The 17,912-nt window shown below is 47.0% G+C and overlaps 2 protein-coding genes across 2 annotated transcripts in view; one reads left to right on the top strand and one right to left on the bottom strand.

Moving 5' to 3' along the window:
- The window catches only part of LOC119431752 (putative sodium-dependent multivitamin transporter), a 120,246-nt gene that overhangs the window by 58,251 nt on the left and 44,083 nt on the right, over nt 1–17,912 (top strand). Inside the window, exons 6-7 of the mRNA XM_049658029.1 lie at nt 12,333–12,442; nt 12,924–12,991. Of these exons, the coding sequence (XP_049513986.1) occupies nt 12,333–12,442; nt 12,924–12,991 (178 nt within the window). The remainder of the gene's footprint in view (nt 1–12,332; nt 12,443–12,923; nt 12,992–17,912) is intronic.
- On the bottom strand, nt 1,311–5,722 carry LOC119465904 (uncharacterized). The gene is made up of 2 exons (XM_037726376.1): nt 5,489–5,722; nt 1,311–1,796 (listed from the first exon to the last, which is right to left on the bottom strand). The coding sequence occupies exons 1-2, from the start codon at nt 5,720–5,722 to the stop codon at nt 1,311–1,313; spliced, it is 720 nt and encodes a 239-aa protein (XP_037582304.1).

The raw sequence follows: 17,912 nt of genomic DNA, 5'->3' as shown, positions 1-17,912 counted from the left end.
AAGTTACACAGTCGGGGTTAAACTTCTTAGTAAGACATATTGGTAATGCATAACGAGCCGCAGTGGGAAGTACATGTGCGGAACTAAGGCGACCTCCTGAATGCCACATATAAGCGCTTAACGTAGTACCTAAAGTGCCACATTTGGGTCACACACACGGTTCTGCCTTCCCTTTAGTAAGCCAGAACCATGGAGAAGCCGTGGATTCAGGGAAGCGTGCTCGTCTCGCACCCCCGGAGGCCCGGGTTCGATTCGCACCCAGACCGAAATGTACCGACTTTTCTCTTGGAAGCCACTACTTTACTTTGTTTGCAGGAACCTCCCTGAGAAATGTGACGTAAGTCAGGGCAGTTTCTGAAGCGTCGGCCATTTTTCGCCACGGCGCAGTATCGCCAAGGGTACCTCCAACATAGACACCTAAGGCTTTGGGCTTCACAATTAAGAGGCGCCGATGTTGACACCTATGAAATTGGTTAAATGCGAGAGTTGGCCCTTGGGCTTAAATCCGGTGGTTCTTTTCAAGAGAGGCTTTCTTTTCCTCTTCCAATGCCTCGCCCACAGCTGCTGCCGCTGATACTGCGGCTCACCGTCTTGCGGAATAGAATTGTTACTATTGATATTCAGTCTTCCACAACATGGCGGTACAAGACAGAGTGCAAACATAGTACGAAATAAGGCAAACCACGGTAGCGGTCGCAGTGCGAGTAAACACCACGCGGAGTGCGAAAAAGCGCGGGTCCCGCTACCCGACCTAGTGTGAACGAAAACCGGCTATAATATGAAATAGGGCGGCCTGTTTGGACAGTGTCGAACTTTGGGGAAACAGATACTGGCATAAGTGCGAATTAAGGCGGCCCACGGTGTGTGGAGCACGCAAACGGAGCGCCAAGTCACATTTCTCTCAAACGCTCTCTTCACAACAGAGGTCGTGATCTTCACCCTTTTTTCTGTGCTTTATTTCGTAATAAAGCACATTCGCACACGTGTCTACCATTGGTCGCTGCAGTCGGCTACAACGTGGCCGCCGCTGGGGGCCGGTACGAGTCCACTGGCTAAGCGCACGGCGGCTCGCTGAAGACAACCTCATTTGGCTTACCTTTAGCGCGTCATAGTGTTATGGAATTCTTCGCAGACTCACATTTTGAACAAATAACTCTTTAATTGAGAAATAAGAGAAAAAATAGAGGAGTAACAACGTGCGTTACGACTACTTCCATCGCGGGTCGCCCTCCTTCCCTTCCCCATGTTGCCAGCCTAGCATTTCGATTCCGCTAACATTCGGCCATTCCTGGCAGCGAACTGTCCTTAGTTCATGTGGTGTAGTCCCGAAGATTCGCAGGTCTTTTGGACACACGTGTGCTACGTCTCGGCATGCCTTCTTCCTCGTCGGAGCTTGACTGGTCGAACTGTTCCTGGCATCTTCCACCCCATCTCTTCAGTTGGCTGATGTGGGCAGTTGTCGAGTAGACCCTTTTCCTTCCGTTCATCTCGGTCACTCTGTAGGTGTCTGCTGGAAGTACTTCTATCACAGTGAGTGGACCTCTGAACTTCTTCTGGGTTTTTGTTGGGGCACCAGTGTGCTCTGGAACGCAGCGCATGACCACTATGTCTCCAACACTCAACTTGTCCGCTGTGAAGTGACGCTTGTCGAAGTACTGCTTCGACCTTGCTTGCTGGCTCGCTATGCCCTTTTGAGCCATCTCTTGAAGTTGCTCCGGGCAGACCCACTCGTTATTCTCAGTGTTCAGCCATCTGAGGATACCATCCTGCATCCTTGGTTGATATCCATGCAAGAGCTTGAAAGCGCTAGTCCCTGTTGAGGCATTGTAAACAGTATTTAGGTAACTTTCTACCTCCTTGATCTTCTGATCACAATCTTTGTGAGCTGGGTCCTTGATTGTAGCCATAATACCCGGTACCAGAGTTCGGTTCACACGCTCCACCTGGCCATTAGCCCTTGGATGGTGTGCCGAGTTCAGTGTGTGAGCCACACCATTTTTCTGACAGAAGGCTTCGAAGCCGTGGGACGTGAAACAGGAACCACGGTCCGAGATGATGCGCTCCGGTAGTCCAAACTCTGTTATGAAGTTCTGCATACACCGCAGTACATTTCTCGCCGAGGTGTCGCGCACAGGGTAGAGGCGCACAAACTTGGTCAGATTGTCCACCAGCACCAATATCCACTGGTTCTTCTTGGAACTTCTCACAAACGGACCAACGTGGTCCACATGAACAACTTGAAATGGTCTCTTCCCAGGTGGCATCGAGTGCAGAAGCCCAGGCTTCTTTCCTCCTGGTACCTTTGTGATTAGACATTCAAAACACATACGGATGTGCTGGTCCACGTAGCGCTTCATCCGAGGAAACCAATAAAGTTCCTTGATTTTCGTCACCGTTCGGTCTGTAGCAAAATGTCCCTGTAAGTCATGAGACTTGACGCACAATGTTTTGCGCATGCTTTTAGGCATCACAAAAAGAAGTCGTCCGTCTTGTTCAACGTAAAACAGTTTTCCATCTCTCAGCCGTAAGTTCTTGACTTTGGCACTCTCTTCTTGGGTCCTTTCTTTGACTGGCTTCTCCAATATTTGGGCGAGCTTCGCCAAGTCCGCATCAGAGCGTTGAACGATCACAACTTGGTCCTCCAATGTCATGGTAAGGCACACTTCGATCCTTGTCTCAACAACCTCATCAAGCGTGTCCTTTGGCGCTCCTACAGGTTCATGACTCAAATAGTCCACATGTGCCATTTTCTCTCCTGCTCGGTGCTTCACCTCAAAGTCATACTCTTGAAGTAAGTCGAACCACCTTGCTATCTGTGGTTTAAGAGTCTTGTGCGCATTCAGTTACACAATTGCTTGACAATCTGTAACCAGCGTGAACGGAATGCCTAAGAGAAATGGACTAAGTCTTTCCATACTCCAGACTATCGCCATCAACTCCAGTTTTCCCGCATGGTAATTCCCTTCAGCATCAGTGGTACGCTTACTGACACAAAACACCAAGTGCCAGCGTCCCGACTCATCTTGTTGAAGGATCATCCCCGCAAGTCCATGTCTGCTTGCGTCCGTGTGGAGCTCTGTCGGAGCCAAAGGGTTGTACGACTTCAGAACGGGTGGTGCTGTCAGTTCCTTTCGGAGCTGGTCGAAAGCTTCCTGCTGCTCCACTCCCCACGTGAACTTCGTGTCTTTCTTGGTCATAGAAGTAAGCGGTTCTGCCTTCAGGGCATAATGGGGAATGAACCGTCTGAAAAATCCCGTTAGACCCAGAAACCTCCTTACACTGTGAACATCAGTTGGCGTGCTAGCATCCAGTATGGCTTGTTGCTTCACTTCACCTGGCTGCAGGTAGCCTTTCCCAATCTTGAAGCCTAAGTAGTCGATTTCCTCACTTCCAAACACACACTTGGATATTTTCAGGGTTAGACCAGCAGCTCGCAGGGCATCCAGTACTTGTTTGAGCTGAACCAGCAACTCTTCCCAATCCTTGGGTGGAATCAGCAGGTCGTCCATGTAACACAATGCTACAGTGTTACGCAGAGATCCGAGGACCTTGTTCATTAGACGTTGAAATACAGCAGGACCATTTCTCAACCCGAACACCATACGTTCAAACTGCCCGGTCTCATCAGGCGTGATGAATGCAGTCTTGGCCTTCGATTCCTCACTCAGTGGAAGTTGAAGGTATCCGTTTGCACAGTCTAACACACAGTATATCTGTGCTCCGGAGAGTCGTTGCAGCTGGTCGTCAACGTTTGGCAAGGGGAAGTGTTCCGGCACCGTCTGGCTATTTAGCCGTCGATAATCTATGACTAGACGATTTCTCCATTCTTCTTTTTCACGAGTAGTACTGGACTAGCGTATGGCGAGGATGTTTCGGTTACGATGCCAGTCGCCTTCCACTCCTTGACAATTTCTTGGATCGCATTTCTTTCCTCTGCGTTAGTCGTGTACGGTTTGCCGCTGACTGGGCTGCTCCCGGGATGCTCCGTGATGATCATCTCTAGTTGGTTACAACACCCCAACTCTGACAATTTCAGCGCAAAGCAGTCCCTATATTCATTCAGCATTTTCAGCAGTGCGTCAACTTGCTGTTCATTGACATCCTTCCCGACGTTTAGCATGCTACGATCAATGGGCTTCTGCTGAGGCGCAGGTCTCACGGGTGTTAGCTCTTCGCTCCCTGATAGCAGTTCAACGTGAGTAAACAAACTCCCCTTGATCAGCTGTTGGTCTTCATCCTTGTCGTTCAGCATGGGTATCTCAACCATTCCGTCTTCGACGTGAAGTAGTATTCCCTTACCCGTTCCTGTAGGCAATATAACATTTCCTTCACTATTATTGGTCTCCACTGTCACCCAACACACAGTCCTTTTGGGCAGCACAATGGTCTCCTTGACACGAAGTGGCTCCTTCGAAGGCTTCATCTGGGCAAGGTCAATGTTGCAAAATGGAAGATCATCTCGGTAGACAATCCTGAGTTCATCTCCCATGCGTAGGTATGCAATGTGGTCCTGTTCCGTCCAAGTCCTACCAACCAGCATGTCCACAGGCAAGGCACTGTTGTGAACGATAATCACCTTGACCTTACGGCATAACACGTCATCGATTTCTATGTCAACCTACGAGGTTCCGATAGACTGCACTGTAGATGTATCAGTGTTCCCCAACCCATACAACGCTTGGGCTTTGCACACAACTTGCAGGTTGCACTTTTCAGCCGCTTGATGACGCAATATACAGTCTGAACTTCCCGGGTCAATCATCACGGAGAGCTGGTGAGTACCATTGATGATCGCAGTCTTCAGGAACTTGGATGGACCACTGTCACTTGTTGGGTCCTCATTCACCATGAAGTTTCCAGCAGTGTTTGTTTTTGAACAGTCTTTCGCTATGTGCCCGTACCTTCCATAGCTGTAGCATTTTCGCTCTGACGGATCACGCTTGGGAGGCTCTGGCGTTTGCTTCGGTGGTCCCCCACCACTTGCTTGATGTGTGACACGTGCATTTGTGATCACTTGCTCGGTTGGACGCGTGTCATTCCATGATTTTGAAGGCGGAGGCTTCCCATGAGATGTCGCGCTACCTGGATCACCACCGTGTGGCTTGGCCCCTGGATACTGCTGCATTCTAGCTTCGGTTATATGCTCTAGTCTTCGCAAGTCTGCCAGCAATTCGGCCTCGTCCTCGTGATCCTTCGCCGACATTGAGATGCATGCATCTTTAAACCGCAGCCCCACCAAAACTTGCTCTTTGGTATCCTGCATACCGAGGCCCAATGCTTTACATAACAATGTCTTTTCAAGAAAGTATGCCGTGATGGATTCTTCCTTCATCTGGACTCTTTCTTGCATTTGCTTCCACTTTTCGGCAGTGCTTGTCTGGCCCACAAAAGTCTTTTTGAAGGCTATCTTGAAGTCCTCCCACGTAGTAAGGTCATCCACACGGGCCTGAAGCCAAAATCTAGCAGGTCCCTTCATGTGAAGCCTGGCGTTTTCGAGTCTGAAGCTGTCCGGCCAGCCGTGCAGGACCGCCATGGAATCGATACTCTTCAACCACGCCCCGGCTTCGTGGCATGAGCCCTCGCCGTCGAAATCCTGGATAGCCTTATTTAGGTCCCGCATAACGTGGAACGCTTCAGGCTTCCTCTCGATAAGCTCCAATAACCGCTGGTTTTGCTCCAGCAAAGCTTGCATCATTTCGTTAGTTCCGCCGCCGTCTGCCATCTTGGGCGTTGTCTATACGCCTGTCTGGGCGTACACACAGTTTTTCACCAATAGATAAACGTCTAGGCTTGCCAACGACACTCAGAGCGTCCATACGCACGTTTCCGAGGCGGCACAATGGCTCAATGTCGATCAGTCACAGAACGGTATCGTAGCGTCTCGCAGGCGTCACAGAGAGCGTCCGCACGCACGTTTCTGAGGCAGCACGAAGACTCACGTTTCGAAGTCGGTACTTCACGAAGACGGTACCGCTGTGTCTCGTGGACGTCACACAGAGTGTCCGCAAGTACGTTCAAGGCGTCACACAGTCCCTTTTCCGGTCAGTACCTCACAAAGACGGCACCAACGTAGCGTCAGTTGAAAAGTCAGCGAGCGTCACCGTCGTCGCAATCCCCCGACATCGGTTTCCAGGGTCGCTTTACCACAAAGGTTTCGCTAAATCCCACTTCTGAGATGTTAAGGAATTCTTCGCAGACTCACATTTTGAACAAATAACTCTTTAATTGAGAAATAAGAGAAAAAATAGAGGAGTAACAACGTGCGTTACGACTGCTTCCATCGCGGGTCGCCCTCCTTCCCTTCCCCATGTTGCCAGCCTAGCATTTCGATTCCGCTAACAATAGGCACAAAAATTGGAAGTCCGGGCGTCTAGAGAGAGCGAGAGAGAGAACCTCATGTGCCAGACTTATAGAACTCAAGGTGGGCCCTCCAGTCCGGGGCTACCGTTACATTAACACCTAAAATGAAATTTGAACTGCGCGCCACGGTGACATTTCGAAGGCGGAGCATTGTGGCCACCCTTCAATCCGCCATAGCCTTCGCAGTGCAAGGCATTGAAGAAGGAACTGGAGCACAGCGGAGGCCGTCCTTGAGTGTCAAGAACTCCGCTTCAGCTTAACGCATTGAAGTACTTGTTGCGGCAAAGTATTTCTGAAGTATCCTATGTTTACTTCAAATCCCTTTCTCCACTTCAATAGAAAATAGTTCAGGGCCCCTTTTATTTCACCTAAACCGATTGCCACAGCAGGTGGGGTGCGCAGATTTTTGTTGCCTACTGCATAACCGACTGCCCTGCACCCCAAAACTTACCACAACACCAAACACATGACGTCTACGCTAGCTGCCTGATACTGGAAAGGAGTTTGAGATTCTGGCCTAAATCTACTTGCCGGCCGCTGTTCTCAGGGTTGTATGGGCCGGTACCTCCATGCTGGTGTTCTTCGTCTTGTCAACGTCGCTCACGGGCCTGGCACTGACCTACTGGTACAGAGACTGCGATCCAATGCTGACAGGAGCCATCACGCGTTACGACCAGGTGAGCCGTGTCTCTCGGAAAGCCTAAATATTAGGGCATCAACTAGGAGCGCACTTACAGGCGGCGAAGCGTAAATTCAGGCGACTTCCAACAGAAAGCGTTGCTCTTGCTCACGTAGCTATTCATCGCGTAAACATGCAACCGCTGTTTTTTTTTCGTTTTTTTTTTTCATTTTGTGGTCACGAGCTAATACAAAATATGTACGGGGGCCATATTAGGTAAGAATGTTTTCTCCTTTGAATAAATTTGATTTGTTGTCAAAGGTCGCAGCGATTGGCCAGTAGTTGTTATAATAAAGGCTTAACGTCATGGCGCAGGGCAAAGCGACTGAACCTGAAACTGATTCTTGCATAAGACGGGCTCTTACGTCTACTTGTAAAGGTTATAGGACTGTACAGAAATAGTTGACATGTGAAGCTGTTATTACAGCAGAAATAGAAAGGTAAACATTTCCAAGAAATTTTCATACCAATACTAGGAGGGCTGTATCATGGTCAGTGACCAAGAATTTAACTTGTCAAGCCATATTTCAGAAAAACCTTCTTTACCTGTTATAGCAATGAGGTTTTTTAGAAGGTAATCGTGAACGCTGAAGCAGGTATACATAATAGAGTTGTTTCCTTTGTGTCCATTTGAATTATTATAAACTAGGAATTATGACGCCGACTTTCGCCTCGTGATGTCGCGTCAGTAAGAGTTACTCTAACATAGCTACGAGCCGGCGCAAACAAATTCCGTCAATGCTAAGACCGACCGAATGAGAATATATATAGGGTGCAGTCTTCGAACCTGCCTTAATGACTGACAGTAACAAAACTTTAGACCATGTAAAAAGCCTAATTTCAGGTGGTGTAGATATGCAGCAGCCTCCACGCAAAATATTATGTTTTTACACCAGTGGATGCCTCACAAAAAAGGTCGCTGTTTCGCCGGAAAGGCGAAGGATCGATTGCGATAACAAACTAGGGGACAGCTATACGAAGTAAGGATAGTAGTTCTGTCAGCCGTATAAACTTGTAAACATAGGCATACTAACTGAACTAACAAGCATGGTGTCACGCGCGCACAAGCAAACATGCACGCATCTCACTCGATGACCGCGAAACCTGGCTCTCAAAACGATGGAGTGAGTCAGTGCACCAGCGAGCGAATTGATTGCCGGCTCACCGTCGCATGCTTTCACTCGCACACACAGCGTATGGCGCGCGGCGACGATTTTATCGCCCGTGGACTTTACACGGAACCTCGCGGCAACGGTGACGGCAACGGCGACGACAACCGCGGAATTTCGCTAACAATGTCAACATAATTGCTATCGCAATAAAACTCGCAGTTAAAAATGTTTATATACCGAAGGTGACTAAAACTACATCACCACACGTCAAAAGCGACGCGAGACCGAGAACATTGAATAACTGTGTGACACCTCGGTATGACATCCAAGATAAGGCGCTGCCCCCGGCTGCCCGCGGGGAGAATAAAAATTATTGTTGGTGACGTGCTGGAATTTACGCCATATGCGCCAACCACCAAATGCACACGTCCTTGGCTTAATGGCCATTGAAAGGCTCGTATTAAGAAATTTAGGCAATTATCAGTCCTGGGGTGGTATTCTGTAAGTGCCCACCTAGTGGCCTTGTCCATTTCGTCTACTGCTGAACTTCTGGTTGGCTGGGCTGAGGTACACGTCAGGAGGAGACCGGCGCCCCCAGGCAATTCGCACTGCAGCAGCACACGAAATCGACATGTCCACTAGGTGCACGCTTACAGAATAGGACTCCTGGAACTTTTCCACGATTGCTTGGACAGCCATCATACTTCTCATTCATAACCAGTTCGGTCAAACTGAAGTATTATTGCCCCCAATTTGCCATTTAGATTGTAATCTCGCTTAGTGCATCTTTAGCACCTTGGAGTTCTGAATAAAAGCATCGCCATTAGGAGAGAGTTGCCTATGGCCCTGCTCGTTTAACGTTTCCCAGGTGGTTCCCTTCTACGTAGGCTGAAAGCCTGGCGGACGTCGCAGGTCTCCGAGGGCTCTTTCTCTCCGGTCTCGTGGGAGCGTCCATCAGGTACAGTATTCAAGAAATCTCAAACACCTGCTTAAAAATAATAAGAATGACGTGAGGTCATTGCGTAATGCGAAAGTTATGCGTTTGGCTCCCACCAGCGGCAAGTTGTTTTTTCGGTCACTTTCATTCCTCTTCAATATTTATACACTTGAACTAATATTGGAAATACCTTCCCTGTGTTTTCCTTGGCTTCATCAGCTGTTCATTGCGTATCGTTGTGATTACCAAAAATTGGGTCCCTCGGTTTCCTTTCTCTATAACAAATACTGGTTACTGCTGCACCCCCCAATAAACCACGGCCTGCAGGAATGATGCAAACATTTTTTTCCACTGCTTTTCCCTCTACTGCTAAATTATGAGTGGAAACAGGACTCCGCCATTGTAATTACCAGGAGCAGCAGATCGTCAGTGGCGAACGATAAAAAATTCACCAGCCCTTCCTCTGTCGCAAAAATGGGGGTAAGCGAAGCTTCTTATGTGTTTATCTCATATTCGTCAGGATAACGTATAGTTCACAAGTCACGGTAATAAAACATAAACGTTTATTAAATACATGCATCGAGGGAAGGAAACGTACAGCGCAACGGAAGTAAAAGTTGCACGAAAGGGTAACATCTGTAGAAGGAAAGGGAAAGGAAAATAGTTGGTCAAGTTCACAGGCGACAACCTTCGCTTACCCCCCTTTTCTCGACAGAAGAAGGGCTGGTGATTTTCGTTCTTTCTGCTCTCTCTTCTTTATCCCTCTTCTCTCTTTATTTCTCTCTTGCTTTCTCTCTTCTCTATCTCTTTATTTTTCGTCCCTGGTATGTGCCATTGAGCTTGGACCCTTTCTGCTCAATCACCAGGATCGGCCCACTTTTCAGTGTGACGCCACCACCACTCCCGAAACTTGCGACTACAAGCATCGGTTAAAATGAATACAATGGAGCAAGGAAATCGCTACATTACACCGATTACACACGATTTTTTTTATCCGAATAGATTTCTTTGGCACTTTCGGACACTTTTCTGGTTGATGACCAAGGTCAAGGGTAGGACTCAGCAAATAAAGCATTTGTTCGCTCTCTTTCTTGCTTACTCATTATTTGCTCTCTAGTTCGTTCGTTCGGGTTATTCGTTTACATTGAGAATCATCATTAGTGGTTCCTGTACAGTTGTCTAGCTCACGTTTGACCTGCTAAACCTGTTACAAATCATTCAAATATATTTAAAGACATCATAGACGATGCTTTTTATATTAGTTTTGTTGCGATAACTGTTTATGGCTGACTACCTTAGTTGTCTTGACGTTCGATGCAGTCTAGCGCTTGTATCCTAAACTATTTTGCGAGAAAATACCAACGAAGAATGCTCAGTGTACTGCCAGAATTTGAATTTACAATTGGCGGTACAACTTACCTCTCATGATCTATGACGATGCAACAGCAGTAGAGAATACTGATCCTGCCGAGTTCGATCAAGCCAGCTCCAGCCATGATTGGCTAACCATTTCAATTTTTTGTGGACATTACATATAAAGTTTATAGGCATGGTTCTATGAAGTCGATGAAGTTTCTATAGAGCACTCTTTGGAGTAGTCGACAGCCGATATTCTTTTTTGCAGACCAGTCTATAAAATAAACTTGCATAACGTAGACATTATAGCTTGTCTATAGAGATGGAAATGACACTTTCTGTTGACAACCGTCTCTAAAGTTTCTTTAGAAAAAAGTGTATCAATGATCCTGAATTATTTTTAGAGTAGTCTATCGACTGTCTATGGACTTATGGCCTTGCAGTTTTTTGTAGATTGTGCTCTAAAGAGTCTCTATACACATTTCTTTTAGACCAGTCCAAATACTAGAAGACCTTACGGCCTCACCAATTTGCAGGCTATATGTCTACATAAATCATTCTAAACACTGGTCTACAGAGAGTCTTTAAACTTGTGACCATTCACACTTGGTCACCGATTTGGGCAGATTACCTTATAACAGTTATATTCTACTCATATTATACTCGCTGTTTGGGGTTGAAACTTTTATAGAAATACCAATTATTTTGTAGTTGTGGTGATATGTCTTCATTCATGCGCATATAAAACAACTATTATGCAATAGAAGCAATGAAAGTGTATACGTTTTCAAGTTGATAAACTAGACCGCATGAAATAGGCGCGAATGTTTCATGAACTTCATGAAGTTTTTTGCGTATGCCTAATTAAAACATTACAGTTAGATGCGTGCATGCGCTTGAATCAATACTGATGCTCCATATATTTCAGATTTTTGTTTAAAATAATGTTAATTTTCCATAAGGCAAGATAAAATATAGTAATGCATGCGCAGCTGCTGCTTCTGATCTGCGTTCATGCAGAAATGGTAGCATCTCGCTAAGTGTGGCCTCGATTTGACTCAGCTAGCTGTATGTTACCCCAAACTGATGAACTCTATGGAATTCTACTATGCTGAATCGTGGCGTGAAAGAAAGCAAACAAGTGTCCACCAACGAAATATATGCTTTTGTCGCCTATATATATATATATATATATATATATATATATATATATATATATATATTCATATCATAGGAATCCAACGAACAATGACACCAAGGACAACATCGGGGAAATTACTTGCACTTACTAACTGAATTAAAGAAATGACACATTAATGGACATTAAAACGGATGAAAAAACTACTGTCCGCAGGTGCGGAACAAACCCACGTCTTCGCATTACGCGTGCAATGATCTCACCATTGCGCTACTGCGGAGCCGTTTTCCCATCCACTTTCTGGGGTATTTATGTTTTACAACTAGAACTAACCCTGGGAGTGTTAGCCCGCGCCACCACTCACAAACTAAACATAAACTTGATTAAACAAATAGCCAACTTGATTAAATAAATAAAGGAGGTGTCCAAAAATACCATGAGTGACGCGCACTTCTTTTACAAACGCACCGGAACAGCGTTTCGGTGAGACTGCAAAGCTGTGCGTCAGCGGTGTTCGAGCTTCAAGGATGTCAGCAAAGGATTTAGGTGTATGTTTGTTGTGCTTCTTTCAACGCAGCGCAGTAATCTGTCACTTGAATCACGAATTCCTCAATTATCACTAAAATGCAAAATCAAGCAATAATGTCAAAATATGGCAAATCTGCGAGGCAGCTTCGTGTTGTAATTGGACTAATGAAGGTACAAGCATTATTTTTCTCGCTTCAATAATTTTATGTTCCATTCTTCCAGCACGGTTTCGTCAGTGGTGAACTCCCAGGCTGCCACATTCTACGTGGACATTGTCTCCCCGAACATAGACCTGGGGAGAACACAAGCAGTCTGGGTGACACATCTTCTAGGTGAGAAACTACACAGTTTACACAGAATTCCTTATGTTACTACCTTTATGTTCACTGTGAATAATATACCACATTATATTGTTTCCTAATATCGTCAGTTCAGTGAGTGGCACTAAGAGGTAATGAATAAAATGAACTATAAATGCAGATAAAGCTCTGACAGTTGAAATAAGGCCAGCATAAACAAGGTTGCGGCTAGGGTAAACATCAAGTATGAAGTTAGGGCTACATAAAGAACTGACGACAAAGAGCCCAAATAATTTACTACATTACTTGGAGACATCCGACAATACGGAGCGCTAAGCCACTGAGTTGGGCTCAAAGAAAGAAATGAAAAATTATTTGTTTGGTTGCCCTTTTGGTTTAAGTTTTATTGTAGTTTATTTCGAGTGATGCGCGTGAAATATTGACTACTCTCTGTTTCATAGTTACAACTCTCTGCTTCATCTGTTTTTCTGCCCCAATATACCTCTCCTCGCAGAATTCGGCAGCGGTACGCTGATGACAGCTTTCGCCGTAGTGGTGCCTCACGTGGGGACGGCGACACGGGTGAGACAGCGAGCTTGATGTTACGGTTATAGAATGTAGATTACTCACAGGTGATTTCAGAAGTGCTCCTTGTTTGCTAGTAGCGCAGTAACTGTAGTGAAGACGAAGCAGCAGCGCCTTAGGCCTGTCGCTGTTCGCGACATCAGTGCTCGTGCTTGGTCGCTGCCGCCTCGATTATCATTGGTGCTCTATTGTTTAAATAAATCACTCTACAACATTTGGTGGAGGTTGCTGCCATCCCCAGATTCATCCTTGAAATTTGAGTCGAACATTGCCTTCTGCTTCAACCGCCACCATTAGCGACTTTACCGAAAAGTGGCCCGAACCTTCCGCTGGTCCCATGCGTGCAAGGACGTCCACCGGCAGCGGGATCCTTCTCTCTTTAGTAGAACAGGCGAGACTGAGGCGGAAGATTGCTTCTTCTTACGAGCGCCTCAGTGCAAACATCAAGTGGGAGGACCAGACGAAGCTAAATTATGCCATATTTTATCTTGCTGACTTTGCTAATCATGAGCATGACATTTAAATCTGGCCACCTTCAAGTCAAGATTCACGCATATCTTCTGCCACGCGGCTGTGCGAAAACTACTTGCAAAAGAACACTAACGCCAACACGCTCAACAACCCGGCGAGACCTACACAAGCTACATAGAGGATGTCGAGGGCTTTTGCGGCCAACTTATTTCCCCCATGAGAGAACAGGCCAAGGTCAAAAATATCCTCAGAGGCATCCAGGACGACTCAATCGAAATGCTTCTCGCGCGGCACGCATCCCCTCTTACGGCCGTCGTCACTCTCTGCCAGAGCTTCGGTGAACTGCGACGCGTCGGCAGAGGGTCCTTGCTCGCAGCGCTGTTTCACCTGCTGACTCACATGCTGTCGGGCCTGATTCTTGCTTCCAGTCTCGCAGCCGATTCGTTGTTGTTCATCCAGATCAAGGGCTTTATTCGTGGAGAGGTGGCGCCAACTGTCTATGCTGCCTCAGCGATCGACCTGCGCAGCTTGATCGACTTCTAGCTGCTCTCAACAGGAGGGTCACGTGCTACGAATTCACCCCAGTCCCTCCCGCTCGGTCACCGCCGCCCTCCCGTGGCTGTACATCTGACCTACGCCGCAGTCGCAGAACGACCCATGTCGCCAACATTCTTGTTTTTATGTGGATCTGTAACCGCAAACGCCCTCTCCCAACCTCCCCCCGCAGCCTCCTCCGCGTTGCATCGGATTCCACCTTGAAACGCCATCACTTAAAACCGGCGGCCCACGTGCGACAACCAGTCCATTTGCTTCGTCTGTTGTTTCGCCGGCCGTGTCGGTTCCTTCTACATTAGTCGCATGGAACATGCTGATCTCGCACCCGCCACACTTGGATGCGCCTATCAACAAAATGTCGCCATGTTCCCCAACGCAGACTCATCGCTGTCTGCTCGACGCCATCGCGGCAAACATCGTTGCCGTCACAACGTCGTCGCGGCGGAAGTTCTTTCTCACGTCGCCGGCAATCACCTAGCTAGGGTAACTAGTTGCTGCAGGCACGAACTGCAAGATTCGCCGTCTCCACAATTCCTGCACAATTACCATGCAATTTACTGGAAGTTATCATCGAAGGTTCCGCCACAATTGCTCTTATTGTTACCTGGGCTGCGATTTCAGTCACATACGGTAAATTTTGTCGCCGACTTCATAAGGTCATAACGCCGCTGCCTGGTATGATACTGCGCACAGCAAGCACGCAACACATATCCGTGCTGGCTGCGTTCACCACCAGGGTTGTCATTGGTGCCATCGTCTATGTCATAGAATTTCTTGCGCTGCCTTCATGTTCACATGACATCTTTGGCTGGGATTTGTCTCGCTGCCGTGCCAGTGCTATGCACTATGCCGCCCTTATAAAAATTTATATCAACATTTTTTAGACCATCTTTAGACTTGTTACTAGAACCTACCAACAGTAAACGGTCTTGAGGCTTCCTAACAACTCCCTAGTAACACCCTAGAAGCAATTGGCCATCAACATTATTTAGAAACATGTTCATAGGGTGCCTGTAAACTTCCTACTAACTGTCTAGATACACGTTTCTTTAGACCTCCTATTAACATTCATTAAATTGAAGCGCCCTTACACCAACGACCATATCGAGTTTAAGCGGCAGAACGGCGTATTATCAATGAACAAGTGGATGATATTCTTACGCGGGGTGTCATTCAGCCGTCGCAGAGCCCCTGGTCCTCTCCTGTTGTACTTGTGCTCGAAAGGGATGTATCTATCAAACTCTGTGTTGACTATCGCCGCCTCAATAAGATAACTCGGAAGGATGTATACCCGTTGCCCCGCATCGATGATGCTCTCGATTGTTTCCAAGGGGCAGAATAGTTCTCGTCACTGGATTTGCGCTCGGGTTACTGGCAAGTTCCAATGGCCGACCCTGACCGACCTAAGACGGCTTTTGTCACTACTGACAGACTGTATGAGTTTAACGTCATGCCATTCGGATTGTGCAACGCCTCAACTACTTTCGAACAGATGATGGATAACAGCCTTCGTGGCTACAAGTGGAATACCTGTCTCTGCTACCTTGACGACATCGGCGTTTTTTCTCGCGATTTTCCAACTGATGTTCGTCTTCGTGCGATTCTCACGTGCCTCACCTCTGCTGGCTTTCAACTTACATAAAGAAGTGCCACTGTGCTGCACGCCAGTTGACGATACTAGGCCACGTCGTCTGTAAGGAGGGCATTCTTCAAGACCCCACGAAGCTCCGTGCTGTAGCCGAATTCTCTGAAAACTCTTAGAAGTTTCATTGGGCTGTGCTCGTATTTTCGTCGAATTGTGCGCGAGTTTGCTTCCATCATCGCGCCTTCTGACCGCCACACTGACCCGCAAAGCGCTCACGCTGGCGTTCTCAAGACCTGCAATCGCCTGCGGCAGCGATTCTACTAGCGCAGAATGTATGAATTTGTGTGCAAGTACATATGTGCTTGCACTGTCAGTCAGCGACGCAGGACTCCACCTCAACGCCCGGCCGGTACACTTCAGCGTCTTGCTTGCCCGGCCCGTCCATTCGACCGCCTCTGGGAATAGGTCTGCGTGGACCACCTCACGCGTTACGCCGAGACTGCAGCTTTGCCCACAGCCACAGCAAGAGACGTTGCGCTTTTCATCTTCCGCAACTTCGTACTGCGCCACGGTGCTCCCCGTGAACGTTTGAGCGATAGGGTACGTGTTTTCCTGCCTGGTGCTATTGCAGCCTTGCTCGCTTAGTGTAACATCGTTCATGGCATGACAAGTGCCTATCATCCGCAAACTAATGGTCTCACTGAGTGATTTAATCACACTCTCGGGGATATGCTGACGATGTACACGGCGTCGGACGAGACCAATTGGTACACCATCCTTCCATTCGTCACATATGCGTACAACACTGCTACGCATGCGACTACAGGATTCTCGCCGTTCTTTCTCTTGTACGGACGTGAGCCATCATGCACGCTGGACACTATGCTTCCCTACACACCTGACTCATCTGAGTACACTGCAATTTCTCATGTCGCCAAGTACTCCGAAGACTGTCGACAATTGGCCCGTTCATTGACAACCGAGGACCAAGGTCACCAGAAGCTCAGGCAGGACACCGACCGACCTCTCACTACTTTCGCAACCGGTGCCCTAGTTTGGCTTTGGATTCCTCCGAGTACGCCTGGCCTTTCGTCTAAATTACTGGCCCGATATCATAGGCCCTACCACATCCTCGCTCGGACATCTCCACTCAATTATGACGTTGAGCCTTTGACACCGTCCCAAGACTTAGTCGTCGTGGTCGAGAAATCGTTCACGTGAGTCGACTCAAGCCCTATTATGACCCCTCTATGCTGTCAAAGCCTTAAATCACCAGGATGGCTACGCTATTCCCCGGGGCCAATGTAATGAAGAAGACAAGACGACAACGAAGCAGTCAGGAAAGAAGCCACAGTGTTGGTGGTAACCACGCGCCCCGAGCTTGCATTTGCCCAGATTTTGGCTGCTGGTCGCCCAGCCGCTTCTTGACGTTCGCCTGACGTTTTTTGCCTTCCTTGACGTTACACGTCAATAAATCACGTGGCAGTTGTAATAACAGTTTACTAACATGTTTTAGTAGCACTCCGTCAACAATTCGCTACCGACTTGGATTGGAACAGCGATTTAAAACAAAGGGCTTGATTGCTGACTATGTTATATACCCATATTATTGTGCGTTAGACAAATTTGTAAAAAGCTCTCAAGTTACTTTATATTCTAAACTTTTTTTTGCAAACAGCACGAGCTGGTAACATACTGAAGATGCATGTCCTTCGGCAAAAGAAATATTTTGATGGTGCATAGTAAAACATTCTTTACAAAAAAGTAATAAACCTTTCACGGAGTATTACAGATGTTATTTAGACAAAAGTAAGAAGGAAGGCTTCTAACGGTGTATGAACAAATGTTCTTTATACAAAAGTAAGAGGGGAGTCTGTTAGCGGTGTACTGAAAATATTCTTTATACAAAAGAAGGAAATCTTTTAACTGTGTATTTAAAACATTCTTTATAAAAAAGTAAAAAGGAAGTCTTTTAACGGTGTGTTTAAAATATTCTTTATACAAAAGTAAGAAAGAAATATTTTGACATCCTATGCACAGATGTTACTGGAATATAAATGTAAATAGAATGTCAGTAAATAGAAAGTTGGTAGGAGATCTAAATAATGTTATTGGCATTTTTGTAAAGGTGGGGCAGAATTTGCGTTTTCCCCGCTCTGCGATTCCGTGTAGCCTGACCATTGCGTAAATAACGCCACGAAGCTCAGTGTTGTATCCAATACAGATATACTACCTTAAATGTCGGTGCTTGTTCCCGTAATTTGCCCAGCTACAACACACGCTACCCCGTTCGTTACGCGATATATA

This window comes from Dermacentor silvarum, chromosome 10 (genome assembly GCF_013339745.2).
Source record: "Dermacentor silvarum isolate Dsil-2018 chromosome 10, BIME_Dsil_1.4, whole genome shotgun sequence".
Classification (NCBI taxonomy): domain Eukaryota; kingdom Metazoa; phylum Arthropoda; class Arachnida; order Ixodida; family Ixodidae; genus Dermacentor; species Dermacentor silvarum.
This window is presented reverse-complemented; position numbering and strand designations above follow the sequence as displayed.